General features: G+C 39.9%; 1 protein-coding gene across 1 annotated transcript; it reads right to left on the bottom strand.

Moving 5' to 3' along the window:
• Nucleotides 1–4,511: 4,511 nt before the first annotated feature.
• sult4a1 (sulfotransferase family 4A, member 1) lies at nt 4,512–22,057 on the bottom strand. The gene is made up of 7 exons (XM_035146926.2): nt 21,710–22,057; nt 17,326–17,456; nt 16,043–16,123; nt 14,694–14,820; nt 14,482–14,576; nt 11,187–11,325; nt 4,512–8,668 (listed from the first exon to the last, which is right to left on the bottom strand). Exons 1-7 carry the CDS (start codon nt 21,876–21,878, stop codon nt 8,556–8,558), a joined length of 855 nt encoding a protein of 284 aa, XP_035002817.1. The 5' UTR covers nt 21,879–22,057; the 3' UTR covers nt 4,512–8,555.
• Between the last annotated feature and the right edge of the window lie 1,178 nt (nt 22,058–23,235).

Below are 23,235 nucleotides of genomic sequence, written 5' to 3'. Positions count from 1 at the left end.
TGTGACAGCAAATGTTTTTTTAGAAAATCTAATCACAGATTCAAGTTTATGTAATGAGGTAATGTTAATTTATGATGAGTCTCAAATATGCTGTACATATCAGTAATTATTCACAGATAAAGTGTTTGTTTTCCACGAGAATATCTGATGTAACTGCACAACCTCCACCTGAATAGTGACTCCAGCTTTTTTCAAGTGTTCTTTAGACACAGTCGTTTTTATTTTCATTAAACCGAAACCATCATCTTTCATTGACCCCGGATTCTGGATGTTAATCTGTTGATGAGACAGTCCTGATCTTTGTCTATATGTCCATTAACTATTCCTGTGCGGAACGGAACATAATCCAACTAGAGATTCGATGTAAAATGTATTCCCTGTGGACGTTTCGTTTTCCTCGTAGACAGGGTTGGAGAAGAATGAGACCAAAAAGAGAACAGAACGGAAGCAGTGGAAGAAAAGAAAATGAAAGTGGGGTGGGGTTGTCTGGCATCTCGCTCCCTCAAGCACAAAGCGATTTCCACATCAAAATGTCACTAGAACAGCAGCTGCTACTCCGGTGATAGTCCTTTAAAGTAAACTTTCGACAACTCTCCTGAAAGCACACACACACACACACACACACACACACACACACACACACACACACACACACACACACACACACACACACACACACACACACACACTTACCCACACTGTCTTTAATGAAAGTGGGAGGGGTGGGCATCGGATAGAGAGAAGTGGGGTTGTGTGCATGGGGGGCCGGCACAAAGTGCTGATATTATGAGAGGAAATCTGTGTGGGAAAGACAGGCAGTCAAACTGTCAGGCGTGAGCGCTGAGACGGAACAAAGAGGAACAGTGGAGACGATTACAGTGGCGTAGCGGAGTGACAGAGGCAGCGTGCACACAGATGTAGATGAAGGTGGGGGTTGTGCCGCTGTGCACATTTGATCAATGGCAGAGAGGAGCTTACAAGGCCTCGACGCTGTCATTAGGCCTCATGGATGCAGAGTGATGACTTCCACGTCTGACATCACTCAGAAAACTTACTGCTGTGGCTTTCATAGGCCAGAGTTTTTTTTTTTGTTTCTTTCCTTATTGGTAAACAGAAAGGCTGCTTAGCAATTTATGAATTAAAAGTCAATGGAAACTAATGCCAGCCAATGCAACAGAAGAGCAAACAAATATCGTCTGTTTTAACAGCTGCCAGGTTCACTTTTCCTCTGACCAGCCTCCACAGTACAATACTGTAGCTTCATTTGTTAATGTCAGCTTCCTCGAAGGAATACACATCTTCTACTGCCATCTTCTGGAGGACATCTTGAATCTTGTAAATGACAATGAAGTTGGATGACTCACAGTTATCAGGTTTTGTATTTATCAGGCTTTTTTAGAATGGGAAATCAGTCCTAACAGCATATTCAGTGAAAGCATTTTACCTTCTTACTAGGAGAGCTCCGGAGATGTTCTAACCTGTTACGAGCTGCCAAGACATGGCAGTCAGATGAAGACAGGACGCAAAAGAGAGCACGTCCTCCAAATGAACTGAGAGGTCCAACCAGACATTAGCAGTGCATTCATTACTATTACCCATGGTGGAGTAATATGTAGATACATACATTAGACAATAAAGTCATTTTTAAAATTTAGACTGTAAGATGGCCAGTGCAAGACTTCATCTTTTTAATGGGTTTTTTGCTTTTCTATGAAGCCCAAACAAATTAATTATGTTTTGTGTTTTAATGACACTTCCACAATTTATGTTTTAATAAAAAGAAATGATTTTATCTGTGTTACCTTGGCCAAATGCAGCTTAAATTGTTTTCAGTTTTGAATTACCCAAAGCAAATATTCAAATGTGTATTGCAAGCACATACCTACAGCTGTCACTATTTACCATCCATCGTTCCATCCTCTATACCACTTTTCTATATATATATATATATATATATGTAGCCATGTCAATATTAAATATATCTGATATGTACTGTATGTAATTTCTTTTACCTGAGTCAATGGCAGTAACAATCTAAATTCCTCTAACTCTTATTTTCCATTTCCCTGAGAACAGTACTTACGATATTGAAAAGCTTGAAGGGAGAGAACACAATCATCAGATGTTGCCCAAAGACACAACTTTATTGATAAACCAGCAAGCAACACAGAAGAATACGATGCAATACACGCAGGAAAATAAAACCAGCCCAAACCACCCACTGTGGATGTCAGCTGAAGTCACAGAGAAGAAAGAACAAGGAACAAGAAGAATGAACATCCATAGAGGAAATGTGCATGTGAGGTTGTTGTTTACATCCACATATTAAAGACATTCAACAAGTGTCTGGTGGAGCAGACAGACTGGTCTGCTGGACTGGGAACTACAGTGGCCACAGAGTAAGAGGAGGAGGAAGAGGAGGAGGAGGAGGAGGAGGTGCTGCACTGTAAGCGATATCTCATGTTAATAGTGCTGCTGTAGTGATATGACAGTGAGGGGAATACTTTGCCCTCCGAGAGAAAGAGGTCTTCAGTCAGCCATAATATTCAGTGTATTCCGCATTCACATAGGGAAAAGTGTGCATCAATATGGAATTACCAACCAGGCCCCAAGTGAGCCCCAGCTTCCTGTTTTCTTGTGGCCACTTCATGCATGTGCTGTAGATCGTGTAGCTACTAGATAGCTACAAATGTAAATGCCTCAAAGAAGCATAACACGTGAACTGAAATGTGTGTCAGATGTTTAATAGGAGGTAACAGATCTTTATTCCTCTCCAGTGAAACTACCTGAGTAAATTGTCTGTGGAAAGAGCCTGTGAATGGTCGGCAACATGATAATAGCAGCTGAAGTGACACTGAAATAACAAAGAAAGGAACAGTTCCTGACACGTAAAGTGACGTGAAGTAGCAAGCTGCTGTATTTATGGTTTATCTGATCCCTGACCAGTGCAGCCCCTGAATGATGAGTAAGCGCCAATGAATATTGTTGTGTGCTTGTATTTTAGTGTGAAGCCAGCTCTCACAGTGAACTTAATGCCTATCATTAACTTTGTATGAGTAGATGAGACAATAATGCCGCATCCCATTACATTGGCTCTCGTAATGATCGCGTTCCAGTTTCATAGTTTGGCCGGATGTCCAAGAATAAGAACAGAACGTGTGACCATATGGAACAATGTTTACGTTAGCCAGCTAGCCATTGTTAGCGAATCCATTCCATCCATTGTTAAAAGGGTTTTTTAGTAGTTCTTCCTTACTCTTGTTGAGGGTTAAGGGCAGATGGTGTCACACCTTGTTGAAGCCCTATGAGACAAATTGTGATTTGTGAATATGGGCTATACAAATAAAATTTGATTGATTCCATAATAACTTAATACGCAGCATTTCACACATACTAACCCCGTAGTAACACTTCCACTGACAGTAATTGGACAGTACTATGTGTACGAGAAATTTAATGACAGAAGTGCTATAATAAGCAGTAAAAACTACAGCTTTCATTTTTTATTGTTGATAAAAGGAGCAGCCATCTTAGATTTCGAAGTCGGGGGTAGTGAGGTTCCTCCGACCTTCCGAGTTGAAATTACGAGTTAAGGGAGCATTCCAGTTGCAACTTTCGAGTCGGTGGTAGATAATGTGACCTTAGAGGTACAATGGAATGTGGCATTATCATGATGGTGAGGAGAGATCATTACACAGAGTGATCCTCACATTTAAAACACATTCAAACCAAAGTCTGCATGAAACTGAGAATAAAACAATGTTTTTCCACCTCTGTCAATGTCTGCTCTGATCAATCAGGGACAGTTTGGACTGAATCAACCGTTTTTCATGACTTGTTTAGTCACTTACTGTAAATAGTGAAACCATGTATGCTGCTACAGTAAAAAAAAAATTGATTTAAAATTGGGGATGGATTTAGTCCAATTGAACTGGTCTTTTTGGTCTTAACTGTTTCATTTTTAACCTTGTTGTGCAAAATACTTCAGGTTCTGAGATATGTGAGTCTGCCCTGTACGTTGTACACACAACATGTTTAACATGTACAAACAGATTTTCAGTCACAGTCAGATCAGGGCGCAGTTCATGATGTTGATGCTGACGTCTGCTTTGTCCTGCTTTAGAAGTCAGCCTCCTTTCACCTTCTCTTTCTTGACTGCAGGTCATTTGCATCCACACTCTCCTGATGTACAGTGTTTACTGGGCCACTTGAATGGACAAAAACAGATCCCATGACATCCTCATGTTGATACACAGGACAGAAGCACTGCCTTATTTCATTTGACAATAAATATATCAGTTTTTCTCCCTGTATGTTCTGTTTTAAAGTGAGGTCTGTGGCTTATACCTCTCCTGCACAACATCTTGTTTGATTCTTATATATAATTCAATATGTGACTATTTTTAGGTATGTGTATATACGTAAATACGTTTGTGTGCATATTATATTTGTAACATTATTATATTTTAAGAAGCAAACATATTTAAAAAAGACAAACATAAAGACAGTGGTGTAAAATATGTCTTTATACATGGGAGAAACAATATTGTACAGTATCTTACCTGTGTATGACACAGCTGCTTGTTTTCACCACTACACAACAGCATTATCTCACAAGTGCTGATATTTTAACCACTATTTTTTTTACAAAACACCAGTTTTACATCTCAAGAAGTGTGTGTTACACCTCAAAGGTATACTATGCAGGATTATCCACATAAACAGGAAAATGTACTCCTAAGTATATAGGCTCATACAAAGGTTATCCGCCTCCATCGTCACTTGTAACCCACAGGAAGTGTGTATTATCTGCAAAGATGCTGCCTGCTGCCTCTCCCCTCTGGTGCATAGCCCCCAGCTGATAACACTGTAAAGTGTGTTAGGGTGTCTCTCTTCTCTGCAATTCTGTCTGCACAGGTGCCTTGATGCATGTCTCCCCAGGGTAGGAGACCCAGGCCCCTGGTCCGCGTGCAGGCCCGAGGTTGGTTGGAGGTGTGGTCAAGAAACGCTTGTCATCATCATACAAAATGTTCCACTGCACATAAAGTTGTAACCTCAGCACATGAAGCATGTACACAACTCATGGTGCAAAGTTCTGTCTTTCACATAAGCAAACTGGGAACTAGAAAAACACAGTGGACACAGAACAGTAACACTTAAGACTGTGTACAAATAAATGTCAACTTAAACTTACTCGCTATAAACAGATTGTCTCGGAGCATGGGAAACTCAGCCGATCCATCTAAATCAAACACATACAAAATGAAAATATGTATTTGCACAGTTCGCACTGCCACCATAGTCAATATTGTGCCAACAAAGTTACAGAGGTTTCCTGTTTTACACGAGCGCACTGTCGTTTAGAACAAAACATATCTATGTTTCCTAATCTGTCAAATCACCATTGTGAAGGCTGTTGTACAGACTTACAGCTTTTTTCCAAGAAAAAAAAACGAGACATTCACATCCTGGCGATGCTCAGAAATGAATACGAATTAAAGAGAATAATAATTTGTGAATTTTCGCAGGTCATTAACCATTTTATTAATACTACAAGCGGAAAACAAGCAGATCACCTTGAAATGTCCAGTTTAGCGATGCTGCTAGCGATGCTGTGGAGGACGGACTGCGCTGAGACCAGAGAAGACCATGAGCTGTCATGTGACACCTCTCTGCTGGTTATTTAGCAGCAGTTAGCGGTTACTTATAGCAACAAGTCAAGACATTTCTCCATCAGATAACTCTAGTTACTGTCAACTGAGGCAGAGCATTAACTCTGACATCAAGAGTTTTTGTGTGACAACTTTCCTGAAATGCTACTTTGTCTCAACCTCTTCTCCCCTCCCTCTCATCTTTACTTCTCTTTAGTTTGCATGATTCCCACTTTACTTTACCTTTACTCTCTCTCTCTCTCTCTCTCTCTCTCTGTCACATACACTCACTCACACACACATACACACACACACTGTGTGTTTACAAAGAGCAATGGACAAATCCTGCATATTATACCTTCAAACGATCTACCTGTAGAAGTTTTTATCAATTAATGAATTCATAATTAATATTTAGCATCTTTCAGAATGTTTTGATGGTATCATCTTTTTACTACTGCACTGTGTGTGCTGCTATCAGTCCATTTATCTAAGATAACACAGTGATCACCCAACACTGACTCTCCCAGCTCAAAAACGAGCTGCTGGGTTGATTTAGGCGTGAAAAGCTTCTTCCCGTCACATCCTACCTTCGTGGGTCTACTTGGCCTGGAGCCACTGCTGCAGCAGGACAGCTGCTGATGTCATAACGATAATGATTTGACATATTAACGAAAATGGTGTCGTCTATAAAAACCAACAAATATTTTCTGTGACTTTCTTGTGAGTTTTCTGAAATGTTATGTTTAAATATGCAACTGAGGTATTATTGAATTAAATATGAAATAATTAACATACATTTCCAGAACAAAAATCGGAACACTGGATAAAACCAGGTTCAATATTCTTGTTTCATTGTAATGACATAGTAGAACCAAAGGTTTTATCAGAGGGGATTTTGCTCCATAATGAGAAAATACTTTCAAAAACCATGATAAAATAAATTTCACAACCTTCAGAATATAAAACTGGTATGTCAGGTGATTCTGATTGATGCTTAACTGACTTTTTGTCAAGTATGAGAAAAAGAATTTGAGTCAACACAATGTAAAGAGTTGTATTGTGATTTAAATCTACGGATGCAAATCATTGAAATATTGGAATAAAAATAAAAATGTTGGATGTTTTATTTCCTCTAGTTGAAGAGAAAGAATGTTATGGAAGCAAAATAGCCCCAAATCTCAAGTGACCAGTGTATAAAAACAATGTTTTTGCCTGAAGTGTCTCACCCCAGTGTTTGGTTTTCTATTTTTAATTTTTAGAGGCAGTAATGTCTTCCACTGTAGCCACCAAATAGCAGGTGTATGTGTCTGACCTTTAGAGTTATTAACCATAAAACGTATTATTCATTAGCGTGGGCTTCCCTGTTGCTGTCCCATCATGGTGTAGCCTACATGGTGGATGATGATGGCTGACATGCACTGAAAACCACAAGTCTAAGCACTGACTGACTGAAGGATTTGCATTTAGAATTAAAAAATGTGTTTGGGTTAACTTAAAGCTGCATGCACTACTAAATATTTTACTAAATATATATTTATCAAAAATGAACACATGACTATGTGTAATGTAAAAGTGAGTACCTTGAAGTTATTCACATACTTCTAGCAGCAGCGGGAAACAACTTGTCCAGCTCCAAACAGGAGATAGTCAAACTTACGATTAGCTGCAGTGTCAGATAGCTTTCACAAGAATTTATCGAGAATTTGTCAATATTTCACTTCCATTTTTTAAAAGGAGCTGTTCTCCATATTAACTTATGATAATGATTATGATGCTTTAAATACATTTTTAATGTTTAAAAAAATAAATTGGGATACAGCTTATTTTAGCGGTAGCAACACCCACACGTAACTGGAAGGTGAACCTCAACATCTTAAGTGTCCTTGTCAGCCTGAGCAGGTCAAGTGTCTCCTCCTCGCTCTCCTTAGAGCAAAACATCTTATGGCCTCAGAAGCACAAAAATGCAAAAAGTGTAATAGCCCATATGCACCCTTTCCTAGCTGCTTCCTCCAGCTCTTCCTGATTCTGGCCCTGGAAGCTGTGTTGTCAGGGGCAACATGTTCGGATCGGGTCACATGGGGCCCTGACCAAGAATAATTCACAAAGCCTGGCATCGGTCTGAACACCTCTCAGCCAGCAGGGTGGCCTTTTGTAAAATCATGTCCACTTCTTGAAGTGATTGATTTGTGAAAGCAAAAGAAAAACTAGGCAGGATTTCACTTCACACAACTCCCTCCGTTACCTTTTATCAGTGTGAATGAGTGCGACCCCATTAGTACCCATTAGGAGCGGTTATCTCTATTTGAACAGTTAATGTGTCTTAACCTGACGACAGCAGACTGTGGCTGTTTATAACATAGCTTCCAGTCCCTTTTGCTTTTTCGACATGGTTTGACTACACAATACCTGAACGGTGCATCTGCTCAGCCACATTAACATGTGATTTTCAGTGTATTTCAGTCACAACTATCATTATGTGGTTTGAATCCTGTTTACCATTTAGGATTTAATATAAATATCGATGACTACTTCAGCTTCAAAGAACTGGAATCGACCTTCAAAGACTACAACATCGAAACCCTGGTCAGGATACACATACCCAACAGTGGGAACATATTGTGGAGGTAGGGGTGGAGGAGGTTTGGTTTAATTCTTGACAGAGGAATATAAACTCCTGCACAATTGTGGATTTGTTATGGTCAACTCATAAAAGCGTGATTTGTGATGATGCAGATTGTATTCTGTGAGAAGTCTTGTACTGTAATCCAAACTTCAGACTGACCGATTGAGAGGAGATATAAGAGCGTGGGTTATGTCACGACGTGTGCACCTGCCAACAGTACTGAAGTTGATCAATGAAAGGAGGGAGGTCGGAAAGAGGAGGGTGGCGTCAGGCGCTCTTCAGAGACAGAAGTCAAAGGTCAGGTCTGACTTGCCCATGTTCTGTCGGTACACCGTGTCAAACTTGTCATTCATAGACACTGTGAAGACATCCTTCCACAGCCCCACACGACCTGCAATGAGAATACACAGGGAGACGGAGGAGAGTTTATTCATTTTAAAAAGTGGAAACAAAAAGAAGTCACCTTTTATCACCTTTTTTTGAAATGATTGTCCAAAGCCACTGTTCATTCCGACGTCAGTTCTTGAGCCAAAAGTTCAGTTCAATCTAAAATACTGCTTGAATGTTTGCATGATGACTTGTGCTGGAATCAACAGCTTCAGCACGGATGCAGCCTGGTGAGGCCGTGACTCACCTGCTGTGGCACCTGCTGTGGCACGTGTGACACAGATCAGAGCGACTGCCAAATGTGTGCTAAGACTAAAGCACACCACTCACCAGACTCCCATACACTAAAAGAAAACAAAATTAGATGGGAAAACAGGAAGACAGAAACTATAAGGAAGACAGAAACCATAAGTACACATAAAAATCCAAAATCAGGAATGGCAACATAAACCCAACTGAAGAATGTAAATAAATGCGTGTAAAAGGTGGAGTCCGGGTGAAACTCAAAGAAGAGTGACGCAAAACAAACTGGACCTGCAGGTTGAGCTGCAGGTGCAACATGTAGCCACACAGCGGTGCTATAATCATTTTAAACTGAGTGTGAGAAAACACTGATCCTGGGTTCAATAGTAAATACACTTTTAAAAGACAACGAAATGAACCAGGATATGAATAATTGCGTCAAAATGAACCAACGGTTTGTGACAGTATCCAAGAACCTCAAATCCAATAATGTTTATAATGCATGTATTGTTGACCAACAGTATTTCATGTGAGGTTTGATTTCATGTCTGTTCTCCAGAAACAAACCTAGCAGAATAAGAAGTGTGTTTAACATAGTACAATAACCTACGACAACCTAACGCTTTCATTTATGGGTTTATTATTTAAATGATCGTTTATCCAGTTTCTAGAAAGAACTCTGTAATTTGGAAGACGGGTTTAGAAGCAGTTGTTGATTTCCAGTGGAAATTTCTTATTCCTGCATTAATCTCCACAAGACTTGTAAAACAAAGTGTTACCTGGATGAGTCAGGGGTTTGAATTAAACTTGCTGGACATTTGTTGAGGCTGTATTGTTATTAAGGGTTGATCAACCAAGTTAGATGGACGCTCAGAGGGGCACAAGTGCTATTTCATTAAATCTTTGTGCTAGACAGGAAAAGGAAAACTGTGCCAGTCAAAATAAAAAGGAAAGATACTTGGCGCTGCATTACACTGGGTCTAAAATATTGTAAGACACACCACTTATGGCTTACTGCTCCATGTGAGTAGAATTCTGAATCCAGTTTTTTGTTCATTTGCAAATGCCCCTTCAATCTTCCCCAAAAAGGTCAGCTGGTGTGTAGTCTGCGAAACCAAGGGTAATATAGAAGTGCATGTTGCTCAGTGCCACCCTCCTCCCTCACTTCACTGCTTTCCACTGACGATTACAATTGAAGGAGACAAGCGTATCAACGTTTTTACCAGGTCTTATCTTGTCTGGAATGCGGTGACTGGGCAGTAATAAAACACTGTGTATGTTATGCATTCGCCAGATATACAAGACCAAAGTTTAAACCCTACTGACAGGTGAGGTGTTTCACTGTATGACCTCATTCAGTGTATGAGGTCAGTTTTGGTCTTTACAGCACATACTGCTTGACTTTTTCAGGCTGTCCTCGCCGTCGTTATCATTAGAGCAGACGTCTGTCGGTCAGAGTTCAGCGAAAATGACAGCTGATGGTTTTTCCAGAATCTAAAAAGACAATTGTGTTGATTCAAAGTTTCTTTCAATAGCTTTTGTCTCTGGTGCCTCGTTCCACATCACAACATCACTGCTATGAAGCAGGCCTGATCAAATTGCACTAGGATCTGTGGATACTGGACTTATGTTCTTTCTCTGAAAAGGCACTCATGACTCTTGTCCCATTACCACAGTGATGCATTTATCCGGCCCTCTACTAGGAATTGTACTTGTTGCACAATGTTATGGAAATGTATGTCCTGGGAACTTAACATTTGTCTTTTCTATTTGCACAGACTAAACACTGTACTGTTTTAATGCAACTTTTGTTTATGCTATCTGGTTCTTAGGATGAATTCCAAGTCTTGATGACTACTAAAAGCACTTAACAGTACAGTTTTGTCTGGGATTAAACTTTTTTTTATTCCATGTTATTTCTACTTTCATTGAAGTAGAAGGATCAGAATTCCACATTGAGGGCTGCAATAATTTGTACCCATTGCAAATTCAACAAAGTTAAGTGCAATGCTGCATCAATGTAGTGCTCTTTCAATAAAATGAATTGTGGGCACTACTTCTATTGGACAAACAGTATGAACATATCCTCCTTGTTTTTTTGGAGGTTGACTCTCTTAATACTCTTCATTGTACCTTCATTCTTTTTGAAATCTGAAAACGTAATCCTCTCATCGCTTCCACCTAGCTGTCACACAGAAACCCCAAAGTATGTCTACTTAGCGGACGAGAGGAACGGAGCAATGCCGCGAGCTTTGTTCTCTTTTCCCGCACCCACTCACCCCTGCAGATGGACAGTGCCTCCATGGAGCAGCACTGCTCAAGGAGCTGGTTGCAGCTCTCCACCATGCCCTCCAGCTGAGCCTTGTCATAGGAAACACCCAGGAACCGGGCTAGCTTTTCCACCAATGTCCCCAGGTCCTGTGGAGGAGAGGGGGGAGAAGTTATAATAAATGGAAAACCTACAAATGTGATGATCACTAAAACCAGAGGAAAGTCCCTCACTCTTGTGCTCATAAATTAAACCGAGGCTGTGACTGTGTTTCCACAAACAGCATCCACCCACAGAGCTGGGGTGAACTGCAGACTCAGATGCAACTGCCCTTTGGGTTTGGACTTCTTTCACATTATACGGTACTACTGTGTAAACTCTTTGTTTTAGTGCTTTAGATCAAGTTCAGATCCATTATATTTACATTTTCATTTCAGTGTTTTTTCTTATGACCACAGCTACTCAGCACACAAGTTACCTCCTATCTAAATTCTCTTCAAGGCAACAAACCTCAATACAACTACGAGGTGGACAATTTTACTTAATTTCTTAGGTTTAGCTTTTTTCTCACATGTTAACGTATACCAAGTTTGACTAGCATATTTTAAATGGCCAAACTCTTAAGTGTTACTTATATTAATGGAAGTTGGAAGTTATAATATCTCAAATCTGTGTGATAACCACTTCAAGTTTTGGATGGTTGGGTTTTTTGAATCTTTTTAACTCATTCCAACATTTTCTGTCCAGGTAACAGTCACAATACAACTATCAACTATCAACTTTCTTACTCAAGACAAGAGTTACACTTGCACTTATTAATAATACAATTAATGATAACAACTTATAACATTATTTATCCTGGAATATCTTTGAAAATAATTTGTAATTTGTATAAATCAATATGAAAAACAAAGACTAAGCCTGTCTGCAGAAGAAAGCCTTGTAAAGCCTTGTAAACATGGGAAGGCCTGATAATGTGAAGAACGACCTTTGGCAATGCAAAGAACAAATATTGATTTGACATGTTGAGCTCTTTTTCTTTGACTGGAGAGTTTTACACAAGAACATTCTGAACAAAGACAGATAGTAACCACGTGTCTTCCATGTTGGTTAAGGTTACAGGTTACAGCTGCAGACAAATGATTGGACAGGAGGTTTGAATGAAATGGGTTTCCTTTTGTCTGAAAAGGTTCAAAAGAGAACTTGTCTTGGCATGGCAGTAATGCACTGCTGCAATCTGATAAATAACCATTATTTTGAATATCCAATAACCTGTCGATTAATTTTCAGATTAATCGATTATTAATCAGATAAAAAGAGAAAAGCTAAATTTTTCCCTTTCCAGCAGTTGATAATTTCAGATACCTACAATTGAATTCTGACTAGTCATAATCCAAGTTGAAGATGTTCACCTTAATTCAAGATACCTTAAATTAAGTTTGAACTATATATCAAAATGGTGTTGTAGATATCATGAACTTGAATTATTACTGGTCAGAATTAAAGTATATATATCTAAAACTGGAATTAAAGAATATAATATAATATTTCAACTGAATTGTAAATATTTATAATGATAAACCACACATACATAATTAAAAAAGTACTTTAAATCTAAATATGTAAGTATAGATGTTCAAAATTTGAGTTTTTAGCTGTTAAACAGATTGAAAGTCATTGTTTTGACAAGTCAGAATGATGTTATATATATATATCTTTTACTGTACTACTGTATATAAAAACACATTACTTGTCATCGTGAAAGTAGATGTAGACTAGTCAAAATTATATCGTAAAGTTATTTCTGGATGGTCTAACTTGGTTGAGAAAAGTCAAAGAGGCTTGTCCTGCTGATTGGTCTGAGACAGAGAGCTGTCTGTGTGACTGGAGGTCTGCTGTGAGTGACAGCAGAGCAGCTGCACTGGGCACCGTTTATGTCTGTATTTACATCAAACTGAGCAATGCAACATCTCCAGCAGGTTGTTTTTTTGCTTTAGAACATGAGCTATGAAACCTTGTGCTCACGATCAGCGCTCCCTCTTCTTCATTCAGTCTATAGGTCTCTCGACCACCGCTGCTCTCTCTCTCTCCTCGCTGTGTGTGAACATTTTACATTAAAGCCTCAATGAAAACCTTAGTAAAGGGGATTTCTCGTGACACCGCAGCATAACATCACTGAGGTATGAAGATAAAGGTGTTTATGATCCGCCAGTAAACTGAGAGAAGAAGAATGGCTCCAACATGTTCGATGATGTGCTGCTGTTCCAGGTAAAATCAGCTTTGTACGTTTTGCAGCCAACGGTCTTATCTAATGGCTTTAATGTAAACTGTTTCCACGCTTTTGACAACTTATTTCCGCTGTATGGTTAGCGATGTTCGTCTCCACCATTTTTCAAACATTTACTCCAGAGGAGATGGCGATTGTTTTATTGGCCAGCTTCTATTTGTGAATATCTCCGAACATTAACAGGGGACCAGAGAAGACACACCTTAACAACCATCGGTTTTATATCACAGCACAGTCTATGTCAAGACGACAGCTTAAGCCACAACATGGAAACAAGCTACTCCAGTAATACCAGAACAAGCTCTGACTCACAACAGTTCATGAAAGCAGCCATGTGGGATCTTAGACTGTGGAACTGCTCAAACTGCAACTGACCAAAATGTTGGATCTGCTAGAAACTGCCCCCAGCACAAGGCTATAACAAGTGTTATACAATCAAACTTCCTCTAACCAAGGAGTATCTCAAAAATGAGGCCGTGCTTTTTCATCATCACATCTTAACAACTGTCACTTGTTGTATTCAACTGAAAACCTGGGCACCGGTCGGCCTTACAGCAGATATAAAAATCCTATTTTTTTAATTTTCAGTTAGAGTAAATTGTGATATAACATGAATCACTCTATTTAGATTTAGTTTGAGAAAGGTTTCTGATATTTCAAATGTGGAACACACTGCTGGCAAGGCAGGACAAAATGTAATCACTGTCAATGACGGTACAGAAAAGAACAAGGGTGAGGGTAAAGAGCATGTATGCTCATTGTATGGATAGAGGTTAAAAAGTAACTTCATACTAGGCAGCAGCACAGTACACATGTACACACATGCAATATCAGTACAGCAGTTCCACTGGTAAGGTGTACTGACTCACTTCCTATCTGAATCACAAAAATACATTCTAAGAGTGAAACCCTTACAGACGACAGACTACTGAGTTAAGACATACATAATGTTACATTATGATAATAGAGAATGTTGAGACAGAGACTAAAAAGAAACAGGAGACAGTGATGATGTTACCTTGTACATATCTTCATATTTCAAGAAGAGGACATTCGTGTTCATACGATGCTCCCAAAATTCCTGAACATGTTCAAACCAGGAACCATATCCCACTATGACAGAGACAGAAAAAAAAAAATACACCTAGATGAGCTTACAGTAGTGAGAAAACTGGACAAGGTGGAAGGTCACGGTGACCCAGTCCTCCAATAACCTACTTACATACTTACACTTGTCATCCATGAAACGGCGACAGAACTCCTGGAAGGTTCCCCGGTAGCTCATGGTCCTCAGAGAGCGGTGGAACTGGTAGTAGGACACCACCAGGTCTTTAGGGTTGCGAGCCATGTAGATCACCTAGAAGAAAACCCACGTACAGTAGTCACTCAGTGCTCACACAGTACTCACTCAGAATTAATGTTTAATTCAATTCAATTTTATTTGTATAGTGCCAAATCTCATAAAACACTTGTATCTCCAGGCACTTTACATATTAAGGTTGAGATCTTGAAAATCACGAGTCCTGTGAATGACTGTAGAAGAGCATTCTTGTAGAATTAGGTTACTGGAGCTGAGGGCTGGTGAGGTCATGTAAACACTGTCTATTTCGGACTTTGTTATCCTGAAGAAAGATCTCTTGATGTCATGGCTGCTTGAAACGTGCATTATTATTGGTTATGTGAGGACTCATATCAGATTCAACTTTGACTAATTCTCCTGTCTGTTTCATATATTTGGTGTGTGATATGGGCAGCAAGACACGTGTGTATGTTGCATTAAAATGAACAGTTCCATACTGAAAACAGTACTTAAAACACTACTCATCAAAGAATGTATTATTTCTGATGGTTACATTAGGGGAAACTGGCTCAGCTGTTTGTACAAGCTTCTAAGAATCAGAGCATAAACATGGATCTTCCTGCTGGAGTTTTACCCCTCTCCTTTAACATACATGTACATTAGATCTTAATAAAATCAACAGTCCGAACAACTTCGCACACGAAGAGGAAGCTGTGACGGCAAATAGCGTTGGCATGAGTGTTTTTGGCAAATACCATTAAATGCCATGATATTGTAGCTGTACTGCAAGTGAAAAGAGTTCTTATCTTTTTCTCCTAACATTTTACTTATACATTTGTTTTGGATTTTTCCAGTTACTGATTTTTTTTCCAGTAACTGTGTTGCTTTATTTAAAAAAAAGAAATGAATGAGCTATTTGTTGTTGTTTTTTTAAATTGTGTATATTTTAGTTTTTCTCTTCTTACTCCAATCATAAATTGGGCAATGGTACATCAGTATATACATCTGATAAATCATACATCTAAAAAAACAAGGACAAAAACCAATGTAAAAAAAGGCTGTGAGATTAAATGAAACAGCTGAGGCCAGTTCCGTGTGGGTGACGTCAATGTTCTGCCTGAACTAACATTATGAAATTAAATGCAATAAAACTCAGGACACAGTCTGTTAATATTTGACACCTACCTCAAAACGTTATTTAACTGTCTTAAAATGCCTAAATTAGCTTCTTCAGGCAAAGAAACATGTGTGGCTACAGTGTGGTATTGTCCAGGCTGACCTTGGCTTCTCCATGGTGCATTGCTGTCGGGAGGAATCGGTAGGGAAGGTGACTTTTTATCAGACGAGGGGACGTCAGCTCCTGTGGGAAAATAAGACAAGTCAGTGCTTTAATCTGTATTCTTCCATCTTCTTATCCATCCAGCAGAAAGTCTCTGGAGATATCAGCTGTCTCTTATCTCCTAGAAGACTATATACTCTATACCCTAACTGTACATGCATTTCTGGGAAAACAAGATAAAGCTTTTCTCTCAAGGAACATACTGGTCCTGTTTATTTCTGACCCTAAGAATCGCTCAAATTACATGGATGAACTTCCATGACATCAATCATCCATATCTAGGACAATCCATGTCTACAATGGAAACAAGGCTATGAATAAATATAGATCTGCAGTGCTGATAATGTGTGTTTGAGAATTTGTTGATGTTGGCTCTGCCCCGTCTTGTACAATCGTTGCATATATCTGTATTTGTGTTCCTTGTTTTCTGTTGTAGCATGCAATGACATGCTGCAATGACATTACATGCAACCAATAATGATCACAATGCTCTGCATGTAGAGTCCCTATATATATTCAAACTAGAAAGCCACCCAGTAGTTAGCATACCTCTGCCAAGGCCCAAGAGTCCCCTTAATTCAATCAAGCTGCACCAAGTTGCAAACAGTTAAAGAAATAATTAAATTCTTCAATTGTTCCCTGGGAAATCAGTGAAAATGTCAAAAACAAATGTTAAAGAAAGCGAGAAAAGATTCCTTGACCTCCAGATCCACACCAAAATTTTAAAAATAACAGACCATTCCCTATGCATTTTACAGAGTCTTACCTCAGAGTGAATGCAGTGTGCAAAAAAGGTTGACATCTTTAAATTGATTGGCATAATCCTAGTTTGGGACAGCATGTCACCCCTGTTGTTGTTTTTACCTTGTAAGCTTCTGAGTATAGGCAATACAATTTGTTTTGCACTTATTGACTCTGCAGTGTTCGACATTTTATGTTTGAACAAATCAAGAGAGAGAGTTTAGCATGTGGCCAGACTTTAAATCAACCTTTGCTGTTCAGTCATTGTGATTGAAAGCAAGGCTAGCCTGTGTTTTTGTCAAATAGAGACAGTAACCAGCATCTTCTCATGTTGCACATTTGTCTTAATGTGTGGGTCTACTCACAACAATGCAGGCAGCAAATCGTCATCTAAAAGCTCCCAATAGCTCAGGCCTCCTGCAGTCCTGTAATAATGAAGGTACTGGTTGAATGCTAACCTGATCTCCTCTACAGTACTGTACCTGTATGATATCCAGTCCAGGTTGGGGGTACTCTAAGACCGGCAGCTGTTCATCAATGTTCATGAGGCCGATTTCATCTGGGTCTGCTCCCTGGCTTACTAAATACACAACCTCTTGAAGCAGACTGGTGCCTATGGGGAGAGAGCAGAGGACAAGGATAGAGAGGGAGTAAAGAAAGTGGATTGGATTGCTGTGCACACAGGAACTTGATAAAAACAAGACAACACAAAATAAAAAGTGACAAAAACCCTTGTTGGATATTACTGCGCTAACTTTGTTTTTTAAGTGGTCACACAGGTGCAGAGCATAGCGTGCATGTTTGTCAGTGTAGGAGGCAATAGAAATGTTGTTCGAAAATCGAAAGTCTTCAATTACAGGACTCTAACCCAAACGCAGTCAGGCTAAGCAGTCACACGACGTTGGTTATCAATTCAGTAAGTCAACCTAAGTTTTCATACTGTAGATATGAGCGTGTGCACATAAAAGGGGCGGTGTTTGCTGCAAATGACCAATCACCGACAGGAACAAATGTACTTATGGCAGAGCCGCATATTTCACAACAACGAACAAACTAAGTACAGTCACATTATCCAGACTAAAAGCAACACAGTTGTTGTTGTTGCCAAATGCAGTCAGGACAGCTGGCAGACAAATTGTCTAAATACATGTAAGTCAATGTTGTTAAAGTAGAACTGTCATCATTCGGGCAAGAGAAGATCTGACTATAATCTTGTTTCTGTTTCCATTACATCAATGCGTTATTTACAAGTATTCTCATTGTGTGTTTGACAGTTTTAGACGTATTCTTTCACAGGCAACACTGGTGGGTTCAAGCTCGCCTGGGTGCAAATAAAATGTGAGCGCATTGCTTCTACCTGTAGGGTTGGTAATGTTCGGCTCCAGCAGCTGACAGGGGTACTGTATATCATTCCCTTCAATGAGAATCCATAACTTTCATAAAGATACTAATAGGAGCAGGCAAAGGGATTTCTCCAGTCTTTGAAGACTCTTGCTCTCGAGACCCTCTAACAATCAGCGCACTGAGTTACTGTTCTGCCATGCCAATGTTCTCTGTGGTAACCCCATGACTCATTCTGGCTTGTAAACATCCTTAAGTGGACTAGTCCAATCTAATCATATAAATATTTCTTTGGAAAAACCTGAGGCTAATAAAACAACAAAATGAAGGCTTGGAGGCTGCTATCAGATTACCTCATGCCATACCAGTCACTGCCATATTATGAAGAGTGGAAGAAAATATCTGAAATTCAGTCTGATCCATACAGCTTTATTAATTAAAGATGTTATCAACCTATTAGCTCGCCAATGTCCTGTGATGTGAAAAGGTCTGACCGTTCTTACTCGGAGAAAGGAATCAAGTGGCCTCAGGCTGACCACATGCTGGCAGTGAAACCAATTAAATGATGTAAGGTTCTCAAAGCAAACTTTTATTTCACTTTAGAGACAGTTATTATTACTTTGAGCCAATGCCATTGGGCAAGAGGTTGGGTAACACCAGCATATCACAGTGCTGACTCTCAGACACAAATAACCATTCACGCTCTCATTTACAATTTAGAGTCACCAATAACCACTCCCTAATTTGCATGTCTTTGTAGGACGTAGTAAGCAAACTGGATCTAGTGTACTTCTGTCCATCTTGGAAAGGGATCCCTCACTTGTGACTCTCCCATGTGTTTCTATGTTTTTCCTCTGTTAGAGGTTTGTCTTCACTGTAGTCAAGGGTTAAGGACAGAGGATGTTGCATCGTATACAGTTAATGAAGCATTATGACGCAAATTGTTATTTGTGAATATGGGTAATATGAATAAAATGTGAGTGATTTGATTGATTGATTACATTAGAGTAGATAAACAAACCAGTATGTCCTCTCTCACACTTTAGAAACACTCTTAATACTCCTCCATGCTGCTGTGGAGAAATCCAGAGCTTTACAGAACCATCTTTCATGTACATGGGAACACGGCGATTTGAACAGTCTTTGACTATTTCTTTTGTGTTTTAACAGGGAGCATCGAATAGTTTGAGCATGTGAGCCAATGGAATCCTCACTCTGCAGCATCCCATCCATGTGATCTGCCATGTGCTTTCTTTCCTCTACAGATACACCAGACCAGAAGGAAGGACACAGGAGAGGCAGGTTGATAGAAGCATTTTTGTCTGCTTCAAGAAACAACAATGCTAATTTTGATAAATTCAGACAATCCACCTACAGCTACGGGGACATGCATCTCTTTCCACAGTAAGGTGGCCAGCAGAGGACACATTGGTCCCCATTCACAAAGGTCCTTTAAATGTCAAACATAAAGATCACTGGGATTTATGAGGTTTTCACCTTATGACCAAAAACCACAAAGATACAAAAGAGAGGCCAGTTGTGTGCTGATCCAGAAAGGAAATCAAGCTCAGATAAGGCATTCAATGTTTGTGTGATGGATCATTGCAGATCCTGCTCTGAAAAACGTATGTAAGTAATTGTTCTCTGTAACTTTGTCCAGACCTTAACAGACCTCACTGAGGAAGCAGCCTTGATATTAAGACCATTGTTCTTTGGAAATGGCTCAGACTTTATTAATTAAGGAATATGGAATTGGGTGTGTGATCATGTACAACCCTAATCCCAAACGACCCAGCAAGAGTCCCATGAATTATATTAATCTTTGGGTGCACATTGCAGTGCATGACCAGTGCCATCATTCAGAAGTACCTTTATAGCAACGCTGTATCTCCGGTGTGGAACTATCATGCAGGAATCTTTTTGCAACAGTTGCTGTTGGGTCACCTTATAAAGCTGAAATGGTAAATGAAATAACAAACTAGGTGCCTATTTACAAATTATGTTTGTGTTTACCTGATACAAAATGAAAACATCAAAGCTCTGCAGAGCTGAGTTGCAGAATGTCTGAATTTCTGTTGGCTATGTCACTACAAGCAACATCCCTGCTCATCACATTACATGTCATCCTTTGATCCATTGTTTAAATAATTACATTTTCAGTGCGTGTGGTGTAATTGCCTGATGCTCCCCATACATGCCTTTGTCCACAGTCTGCCTGGCATAACCATACTGTGGTTGTCATGGAAAGAATAGGTTGGAATTATGAGTTTGACAAATTGTCAGGCAATATCAAAAGGATTGAAAACCAGACCCCAAATTAACTGTTATTTGTGCTTCTGTACGTCATCACAATAAATCAAAGATGCAAGTCTGGTGCATTAACTTAGCAGAACATCAATAGATGACGCAACCAATGTTTGGTTAGCCTGTGGGTCACTATGCTCCAAATGAACCATGGCTGTGTACAGTGAGCACAAGGCCTCTCTGCAGGTGATGTGTCACAATCCACTCACCATTCATTCACTCACTTCCTTTATTTTGTTTATCTTATTTCAATTTACTTGTTGGCTTCTGGCACCTTCCCAGCACACTGTAAATTATACACCTACACTGTTAAGGTCACACGAGCCATTACACAGTTTTTTCTTTAAGCAGATTCACTTTGTTCGTTTGTTTGTTTTTCATAGACTTTTAAAATATCGCTAAACATTCGCTTTGTCATTCGCTTTGTGTTTTCTAATGGAAATTGAAGACGCAAGACTAATATTCTATGGCATAGTTGTATCAACATGACAGTCCGTAATGCCATCAGTAAGCTTTTCTCATGATGAAATTGACCTCTGATGATCACTGCCTGTAATTACTTGGCATTCTTCTGCGACATACAGCTGTTGCCATGCTACTGAGATGATGAGCGAACATGAAAGATGATTCCCATGATAATAATCACACATCCCGCTGCCCTCCTGTGCGCACTGACGGAGAGCTCCAGCTGCCCACTGGCGATCACATGACCAGACCCACCCAGCGCACGGCAAGGCACCGCGCAACGCTGCGCAAAGACACTGGATGTAAACATCGCTCCTGTCTTCCATCTCCGTGGTGAATGACGCCAACTTTGACCAAGCTCATTGATGCACTACAGCCAATCATGAATCGATTTACTTTGTCTAAATCGGTTTGTTGGTTTGTGAACGTGACGCGGAGGCTGGGGTGCTGCTTTGAAAGGGCCTATAAGATGTAGTTCAGCTGCAGAAGCGTCACACGGGCCTAAAGATGACTATGACCAACTCAAAGCTGTTAAATATCAAGCACGAGCCGGTTTGCAACCTTACATTATTAAAGTAAGCTGCACATTATGCACAACGGACGCCAAGACTGACGTAGGCTGTTTTGTTTATACCGTCAAACTTTTATAATCACAGGAGAAAACCCGCAGTCGCCGCTGCAGCACAGAGCAAGTACCCGAGGATAACCGTGAAGACACAACGCCCCGTGCAGAGGGAGCCACGTAGGCGTGTTTACCTGACTTTGGGTACGTGACGATCCATATGTCACTACTTCTGAGGGAGAAATTGGCGATCTCCTCCATCTTCCCCCTGCAGAAGGGCGGCAGCCGCACTCCATCAAACTCGAAGTATTTGCTCTCAAACTCAATCGGCGTGCTCGGCGTATCTGCCTCGCTTTCGGCCATCGTCCAAACGAGCCGCCAGTGCACGGAACCAAAGCGCGCACACGCAGGCGATGGGTGTTGTCGTTTAATCCAGTGGAACACAATACGGGGCCGATGAGGAGACCGATTCAAAACAGCGTCGTCGGGGTGAGGAGGCTGTTGGTGGATGCAGCACGGCAGGAGGACGGGTTGACCTACAGCCAATCACACGGGAGATAAATGATGTAATGCGCGCACACGAGGCACAGCATCAGGACCACTCTCACGGGGGCGAGGATGCTTCCCACCACATCACACAGACCTACATGCTCCAGTAAACACTATCAACACGAGCCTGCTGAATAATCCTATGATATATACTCAAGTAACATCATGGTGCTATTATAATTTATACTCTAGGCCTAGATTTATATGATTGTCTCTATAATACTGAGTTAATAGAACCAATTAGCATCATGCTGGTATGTTACCACTACATTTATCATAGGATTGTACAGTACAGTACTATTTCAGAATCCTAGTATTTGTATGATGACTACATCTGCCTTTTAGATCCATTAATACCCAGTGAATGATGAGTTTACTGTATACAATAGTAAGGTATATCATTTGTATCAATAATGTAGGCTATTACTTTTCATTTAGGCTATTGATACATGATTGATGGAAACATTAAAGACTGTTCTAACAAGTCAATTAAAGTCTAATGAGTGTAAGGTTTGAGTGTTTTAGCATGCCCGTCTTGTGTACATTGTTACCACAGTTACTGTTGATCCTTCTGGAAAAGTATTTGGCCCTTCTATATTTATATGTTCTTATCATGTCTTCCTACCAAATATTTATACTGTATATTTATTTTTAAATACACAATATATTGCTAAATATATTGTGTATTGTGTGTGTGTGTGAACTATGTGTTGTGAGAACTATGTGTTGTGAGAACTATGTGTTGTGAGAACTATGTGTGTGAACTGAGTGAATATTAAAATCCCAGGAGATAAGACACAGACACATGCTGAAGATCTTCTTCGAGGTCTTGGTGTGGGGAGATGAGCACCGTCTCAGATTTGTGGCCCTGATGTCATCTTGGCAGTTTCACAAGCAGAAATAGTATGCATAAGCAGAGATAATATTTAGTGTGGTATAATGGTAAAATTTACCATTAAAATAACCATATCTGACAAAAAGGTTTTTGGTGAGCATCCATTAATCCAACCCTGGTCTGTTTTCTTTACCATCGACTGGATAAACATGCTGGTTTTTAAAAACCATGCATCCCCACAGTCATAATCAGTGGCTTTAAAGGGGACATATCATGCAAATTCCACTTTGTTAGTGCTTCTACAGGTTAATGTGGGTATCTGGCATGTCTACCAAC

Source organism: Hippoglossus stenolepis, chromosome 22, assembly GCF_022539355.2.
Source record: "Hippoglossus stenolepis isolate QCI-W04-F060 chromosome 22, HSTE1.2, whole genome shotgun sequence".
Classification (NCBI taxonomy): Eukaryota; Metazoa; Chordata; class Actinopteri; order Pleuronectiformes; family Pleuronectidae; genus Hippoglossus; species Hippoglossus stenolepis.
Note: the sequence above shows the minus strand (reverse complement) of the source record. Positions and strands in the feature narration are given on the sequence as shown.

Coding starts and splice junctions, on each gene's coding strand:
- sult4a1 (XM_035146926.2), bottom strand. CDS start 21,878: ATGGCCGAAAGCGAGGCAGATACGCCGAGCACGCCGATTGAGTTTGAG. Junction 16,124..17,325: donor CTGGACTGGATATCATACAG/GTACAGTACTGT, acceptor ATTTTCCCACAG/GAGCTGACGTCCCCTCGTCT. Junction 14,577..14,693: donor CCGTTTCATGGATGACAAGT/GTAAGTATGTAA, acceptor TCTCTGTCATAG/TGGGATATGGTTCCTGGTTT.